Here is a 21,694-nt window from a genome sequence, read left to right as displayed (position 1 = left end):
CACCTTTATTATAGAAGGAGAAGCTTCCAAGATTGAAACCGGTTCAACCAAGCCACCAACATCTTCTCCAACAAACAGCAGGGGTTCGGACAGAGGGAAGAGAGAGGAAAACCGAAAGCAAACCAACATGCATGTACCTCTCTCAACCTTTCTCATCAAGTTCCTTCACTGTGAGCCTTTGATCTTAACTTTGGATCTAAGAAAGAACTCTGACCTGATGAATCTCTGATCTTTGACAGCTCCTTTCTTTCCATATTTGCTTCTTCCTCTACGTAGCTCCAGTAGCTACCTTCTATCTTGAAAGAACAAAAATAAAAATGAGCTTTACCCACTGAGATCTTCTTCTCTGTCCGAGACGGACTTTTCCTATTTTTGGCATGGAAGATCTTGAAGTTCTTCTTGAAAATCTTAGCTTCAATGGCATAGATCTAGCCACACCATGCTTCGGATCTTTCTTTTTCACTATCCATCATCAACGTAGCCTTTTTCTTCTTCATATCTTCACTGTCTCTGTACTTCTCTTTTCTTTGATAACTTGTTCACTCTTTTTTCTGAGTGAAGTGATAATAACAAAGAGAGAGAAGAGAGAGAATCAGCAAAGCATTTAATGTAAAATTAAATGATATTGAATTGTGGACTTTGGTTACCTATGTGAGCATTTAATCAAATTGAAATTTGTGTTTCAGTAACCAATGCATGCATTCAATTTAATTAAATTTGAATTCCATCATCAAAAGAGAGTGGGTAACTGAACCACTTCTCTTTCTATTTCTTCTTTCTTTAATTTCGGACCAAAGGCTTTGTTGGTATACCAAAAGAGTTGTTTTAGGCTGTGCATATATTTTCTAGACCAAATAGCTTTGATATCTTTTTAAATATTTCAGCCACTTAGTATGAAACATTTTTTGGACAAAAGCTGATTATTTTCATCACTTTGGGCTTATGTGACTTTGACCCAATAATCAAAACCTGCACATTAACAAAATCATCATTCAAACAATTGGACTTAAATATTGAAATAACAATTTTCTAATTAATATTAATAATGTTTGATTATCATAATAATCCAAGTTTTCCAAACTCAACAATCTCTCCCTTGATGATAAACATTATTAAAAATGAATTGAAAAGAGTTAGGATTTAGAAAACTCCCTTTGATGATTTGACGAAATCCTCCCCTTTTCAATTGATCAAATTGCTCCCCTTTAATGTGTGCATTTATCCCATGGAAGCAATACCTGTAAATATGCTTAAATAGTTCCAAAAAAATATTTTATATTTTCAAAGCATGGAACCTAAAGAAGTCGAGCCTTATTTTATCACAGAAAAGGCTTGTACTTGAGCAAATATTTTTATAAACATAATCAAGGCTCAAGTTGTTATACTTCTAATATCATGTTGTTCTCAGAAAAAATTTCACCTGCAAAATAGAGTAGAATAGAGAACATTCAGAGTACGTATCCAACACATGATCAGTGCTCGAGTTCTATCTTATTGCTCAAACTAACATGTTCAAATCAAATCATCAAATCAAAAAATGTTTCTTGCCAATAAAGCAACATATTAAAGTAATCACTAAAACACAATGTTCAGCCACAAAATAGAGCATCAAAAAATGGCATGAAAAAAATGATCAAAAGGGCTCAAAAACAGAGCACAAGAATTGGCAGTCCCAATTCTATTTTCAATTTAGTCCCTTTTTAATTTTTCTCCCCCTGTTGTCATCAAGGAGAAAACCTGCAAAACAGACAAAACAGCAATTCTATGCATAATATTGATATTAAAACACAAATAGAGTATCAAAGTTATTGAGTATAATCATCCAACATGAAACAGTTCAAGTAAAACCAAGTCCAAAAAACAACAAAAGAAATATTGTTCAAGAGCATAAGCAGCAGTGAGCAAATATTTTACGCATCAAAAAGATTAATATCAGAATCAAGATGATCATCTTCTCCTTTAGAATGAGCCATGTCCTTCTCCAAGCTCTTAATCAGCAGATTAACTCTTTCATGGCATTTGGTCCAGGCCTTCTCATTTTCATAGGCTTGCTTTTGAGCCTCTTTATAAGAACTGATCATCATACTAGACATATTGGAGAACTCATTCAGAACATCCTTGATAGTTTCAGAAAACTTAGAGGATTCAGGAGGAAGACTTTCACTTTCACTATCAAAAATCATTGATGCTGTTGAAGTCTTGCCCTTTTTACCTTTCACAGAATCGGGAACCCCTCTTCCTTTAATTGTGGAAACCATGTTCTCAACTGGCACATTACTCAAATCCACATTAAAGTACTCAAAGATGCAAGTCAGAAACATTCAATATGGCATTTTTGCTTTCTTATCACTGCGGACACAGTCCCACATGTATCTCACCATAAGATATGCAAATGAGATGGATGCAGAATTTAGAATAGCAAACAAGACAAGGGTATCACAAACAATAACCTGCTGGTCATGTTTCCTTTGGGAGAGATTAGGATATACTGTTGTCAACTACCTTCATATTGTACTCTAGCCAGCCTAAACTTCGCGGGTCACGACTAGTGGCTATTTACTTATGTTATATATATCTATCTGTTATCTATCTCTTAATCTCCTTTATGCCTTGTCCGTATATCGATTTCGGCTTCACGGTTTATCTTTTTGTTGTCGAAACGTGAGTGATACGTCTTCGCGATTTCATTTATACTCTTTTTAGGCTTCTCGATAATACTCTTTCCGAAATTACCTATATTTATATATTAAAAATCCACCTGAGGGCCGTACCACCGTAGTATCATTGACTTATGACTCGAGCATAAGGATTTGAATATTAGGGTGTTACATACCTCTCTCAACCCTTCTCATCAAGTTCTTTCACCTGAGCCTTTGATATTGACTTTGGCTCCAAGAAAGAACTCTGACCCTTGATGAATCTCTGATCTTTGACAGCTCCTTCCTTTCCATATTTGCTTCTTCCTCTACGTAGCTCCAGTAGCTACTTTCTGTCTTGAAAGAACAAAAATAGAAATGAGCTTTTCCCAATCTTCTTCTCTGTCCGAGTCGGATCTTTCCAATTCTTGGCATGGAAGATTTGGAAGCTCTTCATGAAAATCTTACCTTCAATGGCAAAGATCTAGCCACACCATGCTTTGGATCTTCCCTTTTCACTATCCATTATCAACCTAGCCTTTTTCTTCTTCATAGCTTCACTGTCTCTGTACTTCTTTTTTCTCCGATAACTTGTTCACTCTTCTTTTCTGAGTGAAGTGACAACCAAAACAACAAAGAGAGAGAAGAGAGAGAAGAAGCAAAGTATTCCATGTAAAATTAAATGATATTGAATTGTGGCCTTCGGTTACTATGTGAGCATTTAATCAAATTAAAATTTGTGTTCTAGTAACCAATGCATGCATTCAATTTAATTAAAATTTGAATTCCATCATTAAAAGAGAGTGAGTAATCGAACCACTTCTCTTTTCATTCCTTTTTTCTTTAATTTCGGACCAAAGGCTTTGTTGGTCTACCAAAAGGGTTGTTTTGGGTTGTGCATATATTTCCTGGCCCAAATAGCTTTGATATCCTTTTAAATATTTCAGCCACTTAGTATGAAACATTTTTTGGACAAAAGCTGATTATTTTCATCACTTTGGGCTTATGTAACTTTGGCCCAATAATCAAAACCTGCACATTAACAAAATCATCATTCAAACAATTGGAATCAAATATTGAAATAACAATTTTTCTAATTAATATTAATAATGTTTGATCATCATAATAATCCAAGTTTTTCAAACTCAACAACAACTAATACAAATCCTCATCAACATCAATATTCATACTTCTCATCAATTAAACTCAACATTAGTAATCATTATCGACATTCACAATTTCACAATCCTCATAAACACTCATCAACATCAACTAACATCATCCACAACAAACTCAATAATTATCAATTCATACGCTAATTAAACAACATTCTCACCATTCCAAACCATCAAATTCATTGTTTTTCCTATTTATCATTGCCAAACTCATAGTCCAAGCTCCAAAGCAATTCCACCACACATAATACACATACACACATTTAATCAACCAATACATACAATTTCAACCTATCTTAGGCCACTAGCCTAAGTGTCCAAAAATATTATATATTACATAAAGAAAACCGAAACCATACCTTGGTCGATTCTCAAAATGCACCGAATACCAAAACGAAGCCACCAAGCTCGATCCAAAAGTCTCAAGCCAACTCCAACAAACACCAAAACTTAATCTAACATCATATAACATACCAACATCAAACCTAGACTTCACAAAATAACTAAACACAAGGGTTTAGTGAAACCTTACCTTACCTAATGAGATTAGGGACAAAATCCAACAATACTCCATGCTAGATCAACCCTAAACAACCAAAACACAAAGAAACTGAAAAATCCAAAGTTATTTTCGAGTTTTGAGCTAGGGTAGAAAACTAGAGCTAGAGAAAGAGTTTCTTACCAACAAAACTTAGATAGAAGTGACGGGCTCAGAAAGAGCGACGCGAGGCCGCAATTGGCTCGTCAATCGGAGTTCCATAGCTCAAGTTATGGCCACTGGAAGTTGATTATGAATAGTGACCAACCCTTTTGCTCTCTTCTCTCTCAAAGCTGCGCCCCCTTCTTCAAATTAGGGTAGAAATGAGCTGAATGCTCAATAAAGGGAAGTTATATATGTTGGGCTTGGGCCCAATTTGAACCTGGTCCAATCCGTTAGCGTTTTAGGTTCGTTTTGCCCAACTTTAGGCCAAAACCTTTAAGGACATACTAGAAACACGGTACCGGACAGATTAAAGTCGGTACTGCCGGCTTAAGCAGCAGTACATATTTTTGCAAAAATCTTTTGCAAAAGATACATTTTCTAACTCGAAAAATTTCATTGAATTCAAATTTCACCTTTTAATTTTCAAATTGAAATTTTTAAATTTTGAATCTACTCCAGGCACTTAAAAATTATTATTTTATTAAAACGGTTATACCGGTTCTTACAATGTGGTTATACTGTATGATGGTCATGATGGGTATCATGATGATTCGGATGGAGGAGATTCATTGCATTCGGAGGATGAAGACACCTCTAGCCTCTAAAGACGAGCTATCTAAGGTAGAATCTGATGATGTATTTTCTGTGTTTAATGAAGGTGCTAAATTTGGAGAGCTACGGCTTGAAGTTGGTATGAAATTCAACACAAAACAGGAATTTAAACAGGTTATCTGGAAGTATTGTATCTAGGAAGGTATGAAGATTTGGTACAAGAAGAATGATAATGTTAGGTGTAGAACCTTATCCAAGACCAAAGATTGTGACTGGGTGCCTCAAAGAGAACAACTAAATTTATGTCATAGCATATGCAATTGTTAGTATAGAGAAAAAAGAGAATTGAAAATGGTTCTTAGAGTTGCTATTTGAAGGAAGATCTTGGTGATTACCAACATAGATGGTCCTTCATTTCTGACATATAAAAGGTAATATTCAATCATGTTATGTCTTACTAATTGAATTAGATATTGATAAAAGGTAATGTTTAATCATGTTTAATAATGTTATATTTACCCATACTTAGTAGTGGATTGTGCTTGTTGCTGATTCTCTGATGTCGAAACTGAATTTTATTGATTCTTATTTTGGCATTGTGGTTGTGTTAGCTTGTTATGGGGGACCATTTTGAGTTCATTAAAATTAGTTCAGGGACTGGATTGAGTTCATTTAAATAAGTTCAGGGACTATTTTGAAGTTCGAGAGTAACTATATTTTGTGATTTTTTTAACTTTATACAGAGGTTGATCCCAGCACTTCAGAAAGTCGTTCCAAATGTCCATCACAGATTTTGTGTATGGCATCTACGGAAAAACTTTAACAAGAAAAATGAACTTAGAAGATTATTATGGAAGTGTGCAAGGTCAACAACAGAAGAATGATGGATTGAGGGAATGAGAAGAATTAAGAGGCTCAATAAAGAGATATGGGCATATTTGAGCAAGTGACCGAAGGATGCATGAAGTAGAGCTTTTTTCAGTAATAAACTCAAGATGGATAATATTTGCAACAATGCTTGTGAAGTTTTCAACTCACGAATTAAGGAGGCCAGAGCCAAACACATCATTACACTATTGAAAGAAGTTAGAATGTATGCTATGAGGACAATTATTAGAAATAAGGTGAAACTTAGGAGCCACATTGAAATTTTACCCCCGATACAGCATAGTAGGTTGGAGAAGATAAGGAAGGAGTCAAAGAGTTGGAACCCAGTGTGATCTGGAGATGAAAAGTATGAGAAGTTTAAAGTCATTAGCCACCCAACTAATATGGTAGTTGATTTGAGAAAGAGGCTATCTTCATGTGGTTTTTGGCAATTAAGTGGTAGTTAATGAATTTTTTTTTGTTACATAATCAATATTCATCTTATATATTACCATGTTTTAGTTTTTTGATACAAATATATTTAATTATTGCTAGTTGTATCTATTGTAATTATGTGTACAGGAATGTCTTGTGTCTATGCTTATGCTGCATTGGCTAGGGCCGAAAAATGTCCTGATGAATTTTGCTACAAGTAGTTGATAATAGATCCATATAATAACACATTCCATTTAAATCCTATTCCTGGCTAAGCAATATGGGAGAAGTATCCATACAATAGACCACAAGCTCCGAAATTCAAAAAGATGCCAGAAGCACCCAAGAAAAACCGTAGAAAGAATACTGATGAGGGTTCTGATGGAAGCAAAAAGCAAAAGACCAAGATGAAGAGAATTTATAAAGAAATTTTTTGTCTCTATTGTGGGAAAAAAGCTCACACTAAGAGAAACTGCCTAAAGAGAAAAGCTAAAGAAGTGACAACTGTTATAGCAGCTGCGGCTACTACTACTAAAGGTGGTAATTCCAACCCTACTGCCCCTACCACTGTTGCTCCAGTTGTAAACCCTGTCCATGCTATTTCACATGCTGATGTACCACCACAAGTTGGTGCACTTAATGACAGTCCACCTCTAATTCAATACCAAAAAGTTTAACATGAAAGCCAAGCTGAGTTGAACTTGGCATGAGCCAACCAATTATGTCTCAGAATGAAAATTTTCTACAGGTAATGGTATATTTTAAATTATTTCTTAAATTTAACCACTATGTCAATTCATTTTTTGTTCAAATTTCACTAACTTCTTCACACTTTTATAGATGGAGACTAATCCAGTGCAACATAATACAAGGCCCCCAAAATTTATAACCAAAAGAATGATGTCCCAACCATCTAGTACCCCACCAGCAACCAATGTACCAGTTGATCCAATGCAAGGTGCATCTTCAAGGATAGCCATGCGACTAGCTAGTTTCATGAAATTTGTCCCTACTTCCATATTTAAACCTCCAAGAAAAAAAAGTTGAATTGTTGATCATTTTGTATTTAGGAGCTTTATATGTAATAGAGAATTATACTTTTGGATTAGTTACCTTTTGAATTAGTTATCTTGTTTCTTTATGTTTGCATAACTCTGCAATGATGACTTTTGGTTAGTTATACTTGGAATGGTTTCTTTTGGATAATTTATTTTGTTTTGTTTGTGTATTACATCACACTAAATCTTTTAGTTGTGTTTGAATTTAGTATCAATGAGAATTTTTTATTAATGAATTATAAAGGAATTAGATGATTCCTTGTTTGAAATTGTTATATTTCATTCAAATTAACACAGGTGCAATTTTCATTCATTGAAACTTAGAATAAAACTAGATACAACACTATACATTAACTTTTTCTACAAAATATTCCTGCAATTTGATTCTCGTCCATCAAATTTGACTTTTTAGCAAAATACATCAGGCCAATCTTCACCATTTCCAAAATAAAATAGCAACTACAAGCAAATTTATTGCAACCAATAAAGCTCCTCCCAATTTCAAAGCCAACTTCAAATTCCAAGCTTCCAATCTTTCAAGCAAAGTTCATCCTCCATTCTTCATCATTTTTTATTTTTTGGTACCATTTTACCTCTTGCTTCTCCTTCTTTATGGAATTCATTAGTCCAAACAAACAACCAACACCACCTCTTGCCAACACTCTGCAAACAGATTCAATAAAGATAGAGAAAGAATCAGATACTACAAGCTTCAAAATAAGTTAAGAATAATCTTGCACTTACATTGTAGTTTGGACACCCAAAAAAAGGTCTTCTAGATTCGCATCTGTTTCTGACTATCTCAAAACGGGTCTACATCCACATCCACACTACTCTAGAAATAGTTCTTCTCTACTTCGAGTGGTTCTCCAACCTCCATTAGAGTGTTGATTGTTGTAACTCACAACGAATTTACTGCCGCTACCCATCATGAATTTCATAAAAATATCTCCCAACAGAGGAGTAAGAATCGAAGAAGAAGCTAAGGAGATTCAAATGGAATTAGGGATTAGGGATTTAAATAGTTGTTAGGGACTAAATTGATGCAAAAATTTTAAAGGCCACATAATATATCCATTAGAAGTCTAGCGCGGCATTCTGTTGTACATGTCATCTCTCTGGTAATATCTCTTGTGACAGAAACTACCGCAGGGACTAAGTGAGTAAAATTTGTAAAGTTCGGGAACTAAATAGAGGCAATTGAAACTTTAAGGACTAGATTGAGACTCGAGTGTAAGTTCAAGGACCAAATTGAGTATTTTCTCTTTCAAAAATTTATGATTGAGGGAGAGTATGGGTCGTGCCATGATGATCCTAATCTGTTTATAATGGATTTGAAGAGTAGGTTCCAATCCAAACATGTACAATACGCGATAGTTCGAAATTCAAATTCGCTACTTTTTTGTCTTAGAGGATCAATCCATATACTAAGTGGAGTGGCTTAGAAGTGATGACTATATACCGTGAGGTGTACCACAAATACTCTAACTTGTAGTGGTTTATCAAATACGTTATAAGCTTAGTGATATAATAAAAATCTCCGCACCTTGGTGGAGAGGATTGAACGTAGGTAAAGAGATTACACTGAACCAAAATATATCGTGCTTGTACATTTTAATAACCCTTAAACTCTTTGCATTTCTTGCTATTTACATTTCTAAAGTGGTGTGAAAAATTAGCTCCTTATAAATTCTTGAAAACTTGTTCAAGTCCTTAAAAAGTTTTTAATACGAGACGACTCGTATTTAAGTGTTTGTTTATTTTATACATGTGGTACAAAAAATATTAAGTGCGTAGCTTAAATGTTTGAAATTCACTTATAATTAAGTCCATAAAAAATAGAATTACGTTATTTTTGTTTGCAAGTTTATATTTTTCCAATTTAAGTTTCTTTTTATATTCTACAAAGTATTTAATATTTTAATTTGTCATTAATACTCAATTCATCTTCCTCTTGAGTATATTTATCTTGTGCTTATCGACTAATAAATTCCTGTGTAATTGGTTAACCTTCTCAATAAATCATCTCCATGGCCCTTTCACTTTAATTTGTCCAAATTAGAGATTTTTGACATCTTCTATCATCCAACTTGTAGGAGCATATTAAAACACTAGTCACACTTAACCGAGAGATAATAACAAATCAGATCAGCCCAACACCATAATTCAATATGCTAAATAACACTCCTTATACTGCACTGTATTTTCTTCCTCTCTTATCTGTACATTCTTTCTATCACCTTCTAAAATTAGTTAATTTTTTTTGTTATACACGCATACACTCACCATTTACACGCACCTTTCAACTACAATCCAGGTATAGCTAGGTATCAAATAAACCTGGTGTGCATGCCTGGGCTGGACAAATGTAGGAACTTATGTATAAATTCTATACACTCATACAGTGAATAATGAAAAGAAAAAACAACCAATTTTATTTCCATATCTCTCAAGCTTATCTGCTTTTTCTTATTGCATACCTGAGTGCAAAAGCTACTTTAATCAAGAAAAGACAAAATGTATATAGAACAATAAGTAAATAGTGAAAGTGCGACTAATATTTATTTTCCATAACTTTGTTCAAGTTACAAATGTTCATTGATGAAGAAACCTTTTGAACCACAAAGCTGATTGTTTGCAATATCTTTTTAAATTATTCTTGAAATCTACATGAACAATTCCCCACCGAACAGTGTAACCATAAGACCACTCGAAATTATCCAATAATGACCATACAAAGTATCCTTTCACCTTGATACCATTCCTACATCAAATGCCAAATTTCAAGTGTTAGGTCAATAAATATTGAGTTCTAGAGAGGTTAACATATGATGAACAAGTTTCACGATGTCACTATAAGAAATTTGGTTTTGTTATGGTTAAAAATTTATCATTGCGGAAAGATGTTCCTTTCGTTTTATACAATATGTTTCTGAAAAAAATCCTGAAAATGGTAGAAAATTATGTAAATAGACTCCATTATCACGAAATTTAATTTCTTTCTTTTAATTATATTATTATTAAGAAAAAATATTGAGGAGAAAACTTTAATACAACCTAAATGTTATACATTAGTCAAATATTTTAAAATCTTAAAAATACAAATGACACACATATTATCAAAGACAAACTTTTATTACTTTTGTTACTTGCCTTATCATCATGAACATATGAAAACTTACCTGATGGCCTTTTCAATATATGAAAGGTGCTGAACAATAAAGTCTATCCTAAAGTTGTCGTCTAGAGCCTTTGTACCGTCATTCGGCTCATTAATCCCTGCAATTATTTAAAGAACACGATTTATTGAATTGAAGCAAAATAATTGATTATAACCTGGTATAAACTCAGTTCTTAAAAAAATGATGATAAACATAACTAAGCAGCATACCATTTTCTGTTATGTAAATGATTGGATCACCATACTTCTCTTGGGTGTACTCTAATAGGTCTAGTATTCCTTGAGGATAGGTATACAACCAATCTGTGGCAGTCTGCAACATTATTAACTTCTCAATTCCACTACAAAAATTACTTTTAAAAGATCAACAGAAAATCAAGGCTAGTTAACACTTGGTTGGTTTGACGTCACACCCAGTCTTTCGGCACAAAATAGATATTTTGTTACTGACATAATTCAATGGTAATTTAGGTAGAGTTTGGTTAGTACCAAACTTATTTGATATACTTTTTTATAAATCAAAATTAAAGATGATAAATTTGAGCATGATATAGGCACCTATAGTTCAATTGCCAAACCGCTAAAAGTTATTCCTTACAAACAAAAATAAAACGTATAATTTTACTTAAAAATGTGACTGATGATGTCATTTGATACTAATACAAATATATGAAGGTTCTCATAAAAAAATTTGAAGAATTTAAATAATATTAACGGAGGTACCTGGGGACCAATGGGAATCCCATCTCGCGTAGCTGAAGCAACAAAATAGATGAATTGTAAGTAAATGGGAATAGAATGGAAGCAACAAACAGATATAAGCTTGATTTAGAAACATATGGATTACCACTGAACAATGCGCAAATGTCTGCCAAAAAGATTAGATTTTCACGCTGGCAAGGAATATCGCCCACATAGGTTGCAGTGTAATAGTTTAATCCTAAGAAATCGAAGGACCCTTTGATCATGGCGGATTCCCTACTAGAAAACTTTGGCAAACGATCTCCAAGTTTCTCAACCATTACACCTGGATATTCACCATTGTACAATGGGCCCATGTACCTTTCAAATTCAAACCCAACAAGCGAGGATTGTTTCAATCACTGTTCTAAAGATGCACATGAATTGTTATGAAAGAACATGGTTGTCCCTTTTTTGCTCCCGTGTTAAACATCTTGAGAAAGATTGCACTCAAATAGTGTAATCTAATAATTATATCAGTGATTGATTTTATGATTTGAACCTGTGACTTTGAGGTCACACAAAAATAACTCAAAATTTTATTAAATTCTCATATTTTATAAGGGTAGTGCTAGGGAGCCAATGGCTTAAGTGTACAATGTGTACAATGGGCTAAATTTTTGGTCCATGAATAAAATGAACATCACCATACTAGCTAGAATAACCATCCGATACCAAGGATAATAAACATCTCAATAAAAAATTAAACTGATTTTGGAGTTCACCAAGGATCGAACTCTTGACCTTCCGAATCTAGAACTCTAATACCATATCTGAAACCACTCATCCCAAAAGTGTAACCTGACAGGACAATATAACACTAATGGTCATATCTCTAATACTTCTTAAACCTCAATTGTACACATTGTACGCTTAGGCCATTGGCTCCCTAGACTTTTTCATTTTCATTTTATAAATTTATAAATAATTTTTTATATTAAATAAAACTTTTTAAGTAAATCTTTATTTTTCAATATAAAAGTAGATATTATATTTTTTTAATTGACAATTTTTATTATAGACTTAATTAAAATTTTTTTATTTATGATATAGATTTAACTATAAATTTTAAATTTAAATTATAAGAACTTAATCAAAAGTTTAGTAAATCTATAAAGACATATAATAATTAAACTCTTTTTTTAATGGAAGAGAAAAGGGTATCCAAAATTGGTAATAATGAGTCTAAAAGAACAAACCATTCATCCAAAAAAGCAAAGGCACGAGATGCTGCATCTACATCAGCCTTTGATGGTGAGAGTGGCATAATCCAAGGAAAACATAAGGCTATCCCAATTTGACCCTTTTGAGAAATCTGTTATAAAACAATTGATTGTCAACCAATGACGCACCAAAATTATGAACGAAAAATCGTTACTAAAAGAATAATCCATGAACAAATATCCGTTTCGTATATATCAGGTCCTTTTTGTTTTGTTAAAATTGAACATAGGGTTAAATTCTAAATCTTTTATCATAAAAATTTTGATATTAACTCATAAACTATTTTTTCTAAAACCTTACTCATTATTCTCTCAACAATAGGACTTTCATAAATAAATATATATAAAAAGTAATATTACATCACTAATAAAATTTCATTTTTTATCAGTACTTAGCCACCAAACATATTTTTATATGTAATATCCAAAAAATACGATGTTAGCTCAATCCTAATATATATATGTACATTATTCTAAACTCTAAAATCCTAAATTCTAAAAGTATAAAAATACAATGCTACCCGAAAGTATTGGCTAATATCCATAAATAGTGTTAGCCCTCAACATTTCTCATATGTAAATATTTGAATTTATTATTTCATTCACTGTCGATTATTTCTTTGCGAACAACAAAATGCATGATTTTGTTTTAATATGAAGGTTTGATAATAGTTAGGTAAATAACCTGGAATTTGTCCCTATAAACATTCACAGCGGCGGCATGAGCAAGGAGTTGGTAGTGTGAAACTATATAGGGCTCTCTACTTGAATCACCTGCTTCACAATCTGGCCGTATCCACTTTGAACATCTTGCAGGTGGGAACATACCGTATGCATAACCTTGAAGGCTAACGGGTAGTGGTTCATTCAAAGTAATCCAGTGTTTAACCCTGTCACCAAATTCTCTAAAGCATACTTCTACAAAATCTGCAAAATCTTCGCTGTAAAAATATTTAATAGTGTCAGTTTGAGTTTTCCAAATTTGTTAAGGTTGCAATTGGATGTTGTTTTTAATACGAAAATACAGAAATTGCAGAAATAATTTTTTTTATGTTAGTCTGTGTTTTCATTTTCAATGTTTTTTTTTTTCTTTTTAGAGTTGTATGAAGAAAACAAAGAAAATAGGAGATAAAAATAGAAAATAAAATTTTATTACTTTTACTGTTTTTCCTTTTTTTTTTCACAAAATTCTAAAAACAAAAAAACACTAAAAATGAAAATATAAATCAAACACATTATCTTTTCTATACTTTGTAAAAGTAAAAACAGAAAATCTTCGTGCACTATTTTAGAACAAGATCCAAATGCATAGAAAGAAGAGAGGGGATGGTAGGATACTATGTTATTACTATTGCTTACACAATTTTTGGGCTCAGAAAACCACCATATTCATCTTCAAGAGCTTGAGGTAATTCCCAGTGGAATAATGTTATAAAGGGCTGTAGGTCTGAGCATAAGATACAATAATATTTCAAGTTCGGTATCATCATTTTGAGTGACACAGAGTTGACTTTAAAGAGAGTACTAACCATTTGATAGGAGTTCATTTATGAGATTGTTGTAATATGTGATGCCTTCTTGGTTAACTCCATCCTTCAATTTTCCACCTAAAAATGAGTTTAGTTAGTTACACTCTCTGCTATGCAAGAATCAACGTAAAATTATTTCAATGAACATAAAGTGATCATAAGTATATATAATTTCATTAGAATTACACTAAATGGTAAAATAGATTAGTAATATGAAGTAAAGAAATAGAACGTAACAAATTAAATAAGTGCTTAATAAATAAATGATTTCAAGATTAAATTAAAAAGGTTTAATTACTGTATATATATACCTTGAAAAAAAGTCTTGAAAAAATGGTTGTTTTTTTTCATATGATCTTAAAGTCACGGATTCAAACCCTAAAAATAACCACTGATATAATTATCAAGTTAGGTTATATGCATATACTACATTTATTGGGTACGGCCCTGTGTTAACGTAGGATATTTGTGCATCAGGCTGCCTTCTTATTTACTATGTATGTATGTATGTACTGGCAGAACTCAACTTTTAATTATGTTTCTAGAGATTAAAGTTTCTAATTGGTTTTCTATACGTACTACGTAAAAGAAAAAGTTTAGTTAGGTGTCAAATAAGAGTTGAGGTTATAGAAAATAGATATTATGTAAGAACATTTCATTCTAAACCGAAACATGAAAGCAAATATTCTAAGAATAACTTTTTATATGAACCACAATTATAAATTATTAGTAGGAATGTAATCGAAAATGATTATCTAATATAGAGACCAAATAATAAATTTTCAAACTATAAGAATTTAATAAAAAATTTAATAAAATTATAGGATGTTATGTAGTGATTAGACCAATCAATTATTAAAAAAATAAGCGAGTTTCTTACTTGGCAAAATTCTTGACCAAGAAACTGAAAATCTGTAGGCTTGAAATCCAATATCCTTCATCAAACCAACATCTTCCTGATTTTTTTAAAAAAAATAAAGATAATAATATTGTCAATTTATCTAGTTGAAAATCAAACCTCAACCACTAAGAGAAAAGAATTTTCAAGATGGTGATAAACGAAGAGAACCAAAATACCTTGTATCGATGGTATGAGTCAGTTGCAATATCTGCAGTACTGCGGTCCACAATTTTACCTTAAGCAACAACCAAATGTCATACATATGGTAGGAATGAACTCAGCACTCAACAGTAGAAAAAATTTGAATTTTATTTTCTTTAAATTAGAGAATCGGATCCATTAAATGATCCAAACTCCAAAGATTCTTAACTGTTCCCTTTTGTACTTATTCAATTTGTGCTCTATATAAGAGCTAATAAAGTTGAAACATTTAACTGTGTATATCTAATTATTTATACTAAGTATAATGGAATATTGCCCTAACCCTATTCATAGGTTAAAATTTTATTAAAACTCTACTTTATTTTATTCGCAGATTTAGAATCTCTCAACCTTAATCTTATTCGCACCCTAAAGTTCTAAATCCTACCATATTTTATTCTATTAGTAGAAATATCAAATTTTTTTCAAAACAAATATAAAATTTAATCATTCTAAATTTCATACATATTAATAAAATAAAAAATAAAAAATAATTAAATTTTAAAAAAATCCAACATAAAATTACAAACATACATATTATTTTATATATACAAATACTCTAAATTACTAAATTAATTAACTAATTTAGTGGTTGTTCACTTATTGCAAGTTATTACATGAGAGAGATTATAAATTCAACTCTCACCTCTTTTACTACATACCTAATTTTTATAAAATACACACCCAGACGGACTACCCGTAACGAGTCGAGCAACCTATCCTATTCGAACGGGTTGCACAAAAATAATTAATCAAAAACAGTTAAAGTTTTATTTTATTAATTTCTTTAACTACAATATACATATTTAATGTTCTTTTTTTTTCATTCTCCTCATTTTTATCCTAACAAATAATAATTAAATAAGATATACATTAATTACATTAATAGTAATAATAGAAAGTATATTAATAATATTCAAATTGTTTTGCCAATCATATGGCGAAGATATTATCTACTATTAATGTATTTTTTTAATCCTTTTTCTTTAGTTCTTTTCTTTTCTTGTTCCATATAGTGTAAGTAGTTAAAATTTTTTTAATTTAATATCTATAATTTTATATAAATAAAATTCATTATTTTATATTTAAAACATCTATACTTTTATACATATAATATTTATAATTAATAATTTTTTATAATTAATATTATTTAATTTTAAAATATGTATTTTTTAAATTATCTCACATATATTAGATGTTAATTTTAAATTATTTTAATATTTTTAATTGATATTTATATATAATTTTAATCTGATTAATTAATAATTATATTTAATAAGTTGTTTCATAAATTTTCTTCTATATTTCATTTTTATTTTCTATTTTATAATATATAATTTAAATATAAAAATATGAATTGTATAATAAAAATTATTAAAATATCTCTAATTTAACATCTAATATTTATATGTATAATATCTATAACTTCAAACATATAACATCTATAATCTACGAATTAAAATTGATTTATTATTTTTTTATTTTGCAAGTCATAAACCAAAAATTCTTTTACTTTTTTTATCTTTAATAAATTGAGAATAACGAATTTGAAAATTTGAATTTTTTTTATAAAATGCACTGTGGTAATTTGAAAATATTTTTTATGGTTAATGATACGAGGACTTAAGACTTTTATTTGAAATAAAGATGGTATAATTATGCACGTAATAAGTTAATAACGAGAGAGATTTTAAGATTTGATTCTAATAAAATTTGAATTAATATCTAGTGTAATTAAATAAAAAGAGATATTTATAAAAGAGAATTAATATATTTATCCTTTAATGATTCAATTAATTAATAATTTTTATCAACGATATTAATTGATAACATACATGATATCTAATATGTGCAATTAGATGCTGACTAAATATACTTATAAAAATTTATCAATTTAGTCGTTGGGTCATATTAGGAAAAAAGTCTAAATTAATAGATTTTAATAAATATATATAGTTAACGTCTAATTAGATATATCAAGTATTATGTATGTTGTAAATTAATGTTTCATATCATCAATTGTTGACGAAAATTGTTAATAGAGTCATTGAAGGACAAATATGATTAATTCATAATTTTTTAAGAACCAATTTGATTAAAAATATCTTTTAAGATGAATTTAAAAAATGTCTTATCTTTCATGAACTAATTTGACTATAAACTCATTTTTGAATTTGTTTAGGTGCCATTAAATTCTTAAAAAAATATTTATTTAATGAGAAAGAATCTTTTGATATTTTTAGTGTGTTTGACGAATTATAATAATAAAAATAAAATACTAAAAACATAAAAAATAATTTTTTTAAAAAATTACAGTTTATATTTTTTTAAAAGATTTTTTTATTTAAAAAAATATTTTTAACATAATAAATAAATAAATAAATACTATTATATTATTATATCTAAATATAATTAATAGACAAAAAGGTATTTTTATATAAAATATTTAAATATAAAATTATTTTTATTTTTTTAAAGAAACTACCAAAAAATTTTCTTAAAGGGTTCACCCAACTTATTTATATAGAAAGAATATGAAGATGTTACCAACTGACCCAACTTATTCATATAGAAAGAATATGACGATGTTACTAACTGGGGATAAAGTATGTTTTTGGCTTTTAATATCTGTGATTTTATTTAGAAATATCTGGAATGTTTAATTACATTTAATTTTATTTTTAATATTTTTTATTTGTGTTAAAATTATCTTTAAAAATTAATTTCATATAAAATATTAAGAATAAATTAAAAAAATTTTAAAAATAATTTTGATATAAATAAAAAAATAAAAATAAAATTGAATTAATAAAAAAATTAAAAATAAAATTAAATAAAATTAAATATTAATATATTTTTTTTAAAGAATTATAAATATTAAAAATAAAAAATATACTTTAAAAACAAAAAATATATTTTGTAGTTTATCCTATCAATTTATCATGGGTAGCGGTTTAGCGCTTCAAAAGGAATACTATCATAGGCTACTCTCATATATGATTTGTAACTCTGTACTCTTTGAAATAATATACATTTGGTATATTTTTCATTAATAAATGAATAAATAAATAAAATCATTCATTTTCTTCTATTTTGCTTTTTCTTAGAGTCACTTAATTGAAATTCATGTCATTGCGGAGGAAGGCGCCAAAACACTTAGGATTCGATTGTTTAGTCAGGACATTAAAATGCGAATGCAGAATTATAAAATTATGTTTAACAAGTGAGATATAAATATAAATATTGAATTTTAAAATATTAAATTAATATATGTTGCATTTTTTAACAAGAAAGATACAAAAATTTTAAATAAAAATATATTTTTTTATTTTTATTATTATTATTAAATTTTTATAATTATATTTTTTATTATGTTATTTTTTATTTTAAATTTTGTAAAAAAATAAAAATAAAATAAATTTTTTATTATTTATTCTATCTTTTATTCCGTTTATCCCTAAATAAAATACAAAACACTAATTTTATGTAGTTGACCTTTGTATTCTGAAAACCAACACAGCCTTAAAAACAAGTCGAAGGGGAGTGTTTTTAAAATTTCAAATATGCAGTGTTCAAGAAGTGAAATAATTTTAAAATTCTTTAAATTAGAGATTATTGATGAAATGAATTGAATCTCATTTTAGATACATGATTTCACTTTAATGACAAACTAATTAATTCTTCACTTTGTATAAAATTTAAAATAAATTGAAACCAAACACTAAAGTAATAAATCTTAAATTTAGACTCAAATTACTTTTTATGAGGTAGTTCTACAAATGTTATTATACTATTTATGAGACTCAATAAAATTAAGGTGAAACCAAACCTTCAAAATGCTCTTGGACTCATCTATGGAGAATTGGAGACACAGAAAATAATAATAAAAAAAAATGATGGCAAAAAGAGTGCTACTAGAAAAGTGTTTTAAAAAATAAAAAAAATGTAGAACCCAATACTTTTACAAAGACCAGCAGTTGAGTTTAAAATAGAAGATTATGATGGTTGCCACAGATTTTAAATCTATAATTGAAGCGTATCTTCTTCAATAAAGCAAACCCAATACTTTCGTTGTGTTGATTAAGCGCAATTGCTTGCCAAGGAAAAAATTAACAAAATAAAAGTTAAGGGACCAAGTACGAACTAACCAGAGTATTTATATGTGAAATTATCCCAATTGCTTTGGCCCTTACCACCTTCATGCGCTGCACCTTCAATCTTTTGGGGAACAAAACAAGAAGAGAAAAAGCAAATGTGCATAGCAGGAAAATAAGGCAGAATAAGATCCTTCTTCACAAAGATATATATTAAAATAAATATGTAATAAATGAAGAAAATAGTTCACAGAGACGTAACAAAACCTGATGAGCTGCAGATGCTGTACCAAATAGAAAATCGGCAGGGAAGCTACTAGAATTAAGAGAAGCTACACATTTAAACAAGGCGACAGAAACGATAAACACAACAAGAACACCCTTAAACCACATAATTTGTTTGAATTTGAATTAACCTCACAATACTGAGAATTGGTAAAGTTCATTTTGCATATAAAGGATAAAAACTGATATTTTGTTTTGGGGGGAAAATATTTTTTCCTCTCTCCTCATTCAGTTGATATTTTGGGCAATATGGTATGATTTAATACTCACATTAATTACTAGTCAAACTTAGGATTTTTTCCTACAATATATTAAAAAATACATTATTTTCTAAAATAAAATAAAAACACATTAATTACACAGATTCTTTTTTTTTTGTCCGTAACAGCTATTTCTTAATTTAAGATTCAGTTTAAAAGATTTTTTTGACTGCTAATCCTGATTTAATGAACTTAAATTTAAAAATTATCAATTAAAAAATTAATTTTGCTAAGTAACCAACAAAAGTGTAGCCAATTGTAAAAAAAATTGTATTGAGCTGCACCTCAATAAATACAAAAGAAATGCCAATGTAATTACTTATACCCTAATTCTAATTTCACTTTTTACATTTTACCTTTTTATTAGGCTATCATTCTAATTTTACGGAAGCCTTCACTCTTCATAACATGTCCTACTACACGTCGTCACTGTCACCTCGCAATGCTGAACTTCAGCATCGTCGTCCTACCTCCAGTCACTTTCGTTGCTTTCGCACTTACGATGAAAAAGAAATATCCATAATCTAAAAAAAGAAAATCTAAAACCATTTTAAAATTTTCAAAACATCCGAAACATAATGAAAACAAACATAAAAAACATAATAAAAAAGAGATATCTGATAATTTTAAAAATTTTAAAACCTAACAAAATGACATATTCAAAAAAATATTGAAAAAAGAACATCCAAAAACTAAGAAAAGAAATATCTAAAACTATTAAAAAAACATTCAGACCCTAAAAAAAACATCCAAAAATAGAAAAAGAATAAACTAAAATTAAAAAAAAATCATCCAAAACTAGTTAAAAGAATCATCCAAAATCAAGAAGAAAAAGCAGAAAAAGAAGAGTAGTCGACGACGACGTCTTCGACGGTGCTACGTGGACAGTGGGACTCGCGGTGATGTTCGGCGGTATGATGTACGATCATAACGCCTCGGTACAACACAACAACACCGCGGTATGATGTGTGCGAGATAGCAGCAGTGGCGCAGCGAGGGAGGGGCACGAGACAACAACCATGACCATGCCAGAGAGGTGGCACGAGACAGCAGTAGTATCGCGACGAGAAGGGCCGCGACACAGTAGCAATGACGCACAGGGAATGGGTGAGATCGCGTCGCTAGTGCGGCTCCTTCATGCAGCGCAGATGCAAACGAACAGTGCTGCAATAGACATGTGGAGATGGTGGTTTTGTCTTACCTACAGATACCAGCAAGTGCACCAGATCGTTCAAATAATATCACGGTGAGTAGATATCGTTCTCAGCAAGTGCACCCTAAATTTAATATTTTATACTTTATTCTTACTTACTTGAGTTGTTATTGTCAATTTCTTGAATTGAGTAGTTATAGATTTTATTATTATTGTAATTTATGAAGTTTTATTTTTAAACTTTCCAAGTGTTTGATAAAATGTCTCATTTAGTTACAGAATAGATTTTACATTCTTGGCTTGGGTTGGAAACTTGGGTGAACTTGAGTTACTAATGTCTAAATTGATTGATAATTTAGAGTTATTAATTAACTTTATTTCCATTGATGCTATCTTTTTAGTAATTCAATTAGTAAGTTAGTTAGTACTTGTGGATTAAGGTTAATCAAACTTAATTAACTTTCTTCAATATGTAGGAGTTGACAAATTAGGTTTGCTCTTTATAATTATCATATTGTTGTTAATGACAAGAATAAAGATTCTTAACCCTCAACCCTTTCTAAGATTTTTTACAACTTGAATTTACTTTCTTCTTCTCTAGTTAATTGGCTTGATTACTTTTTAGTTTAATCTCCTTGTTATTTATTTTTAATTGTGCTTTTACCTTCTTGTTATTTATATTTCCTTAATTGCGGTCAAA

The 21,694-nt window shown here is 30.0% G+C and overlaps 1 protein-coding gene across 1 annotated transcript; it reads right to left on the bottom strand.

Moving 5' to 3' along the window:
- Positions 1 to 10,021: 10,021 nt before the first annotated feature.
- LOC130941428 (beta-glucosidase 12-like) lies at positions 10,022 to 19,689 on the bottom strand. The gene is made up of 13 exons (XM_057869925.1): positions 19,564 to 19,689; positions 19,351 to 19,420; positions 15,178 to 15,236; positions 14,981 to 15,056; positions 14,101 to 14,178; positions 13,931 to 14,018; positions 13,257 to 13,512; positions 12,548 to 12,663; positions 11,455 to 11,669; positions 11,331 to 11,362; positions 10,818 to 10,920; positions 10,609 to 10,705; positions 10,022 to 10,190 (listed from the first exon to the last, which is right to left on the bottom strand). The coding sequence occupies exons 1-13, from the start codon at positions 19,687 to 19,689 to the stop codon at positions 10,022 to 10,024; spliced, it is 1,485 nt and encodes a 494-aa protein (XP_057725908.1).
- Between the last annotated feature and the right edge of the window lie 2,005 nt (positions 19,690 to 21,694).

The sequence above is a fragment of the Arachis stenosperma genome, chromosome 7 (assembly GCF_014773155.1).
Source record: "Arachis stenosperma cultivar V10309 chromosome 7, arast.V10309.gnm1.PFL2, whole genome shotgun sequence".
Lineage (NCBI taxonomy): Eukaryota > Viridiplantae > Streptophyta > Magnoliopsida > Fabales > Fabaceae > Arachis > Arachis stenosperma.
Note: the sequence above shows the minus strand (reverse complement) of the source record. Positions and strands in the feature narration are given on the sequence as shown.

What these genes read in the sequence shown, in the direction of transcription:
- LOC130941428 (XM_057869925.1), bottom strand. Translation starts at nt 19,689, where the DNA reads ATGTGGTTTAAGGGTGTTCTTGTTGTGTTTATCGTTTCTGTCGCCTTG. An exon ending in TTTCTGAGCCCAAAAATTGT is followed by an intron (nt 13,513 to 13,930) that starts GTAAGCAATAGT and finishes ATATTTTTACAG; the next exon opens with CGAAGATTTTGCAGATTTTG. An exon ending in CATTTACATAACAGAAAATG is followed by an intron (nt 10,706 to 10,817) that starts GTATGCTGCTTA and finishes AAATAATTGCAG; the next exon opens with GGATTAATGAGCCGAATGAC.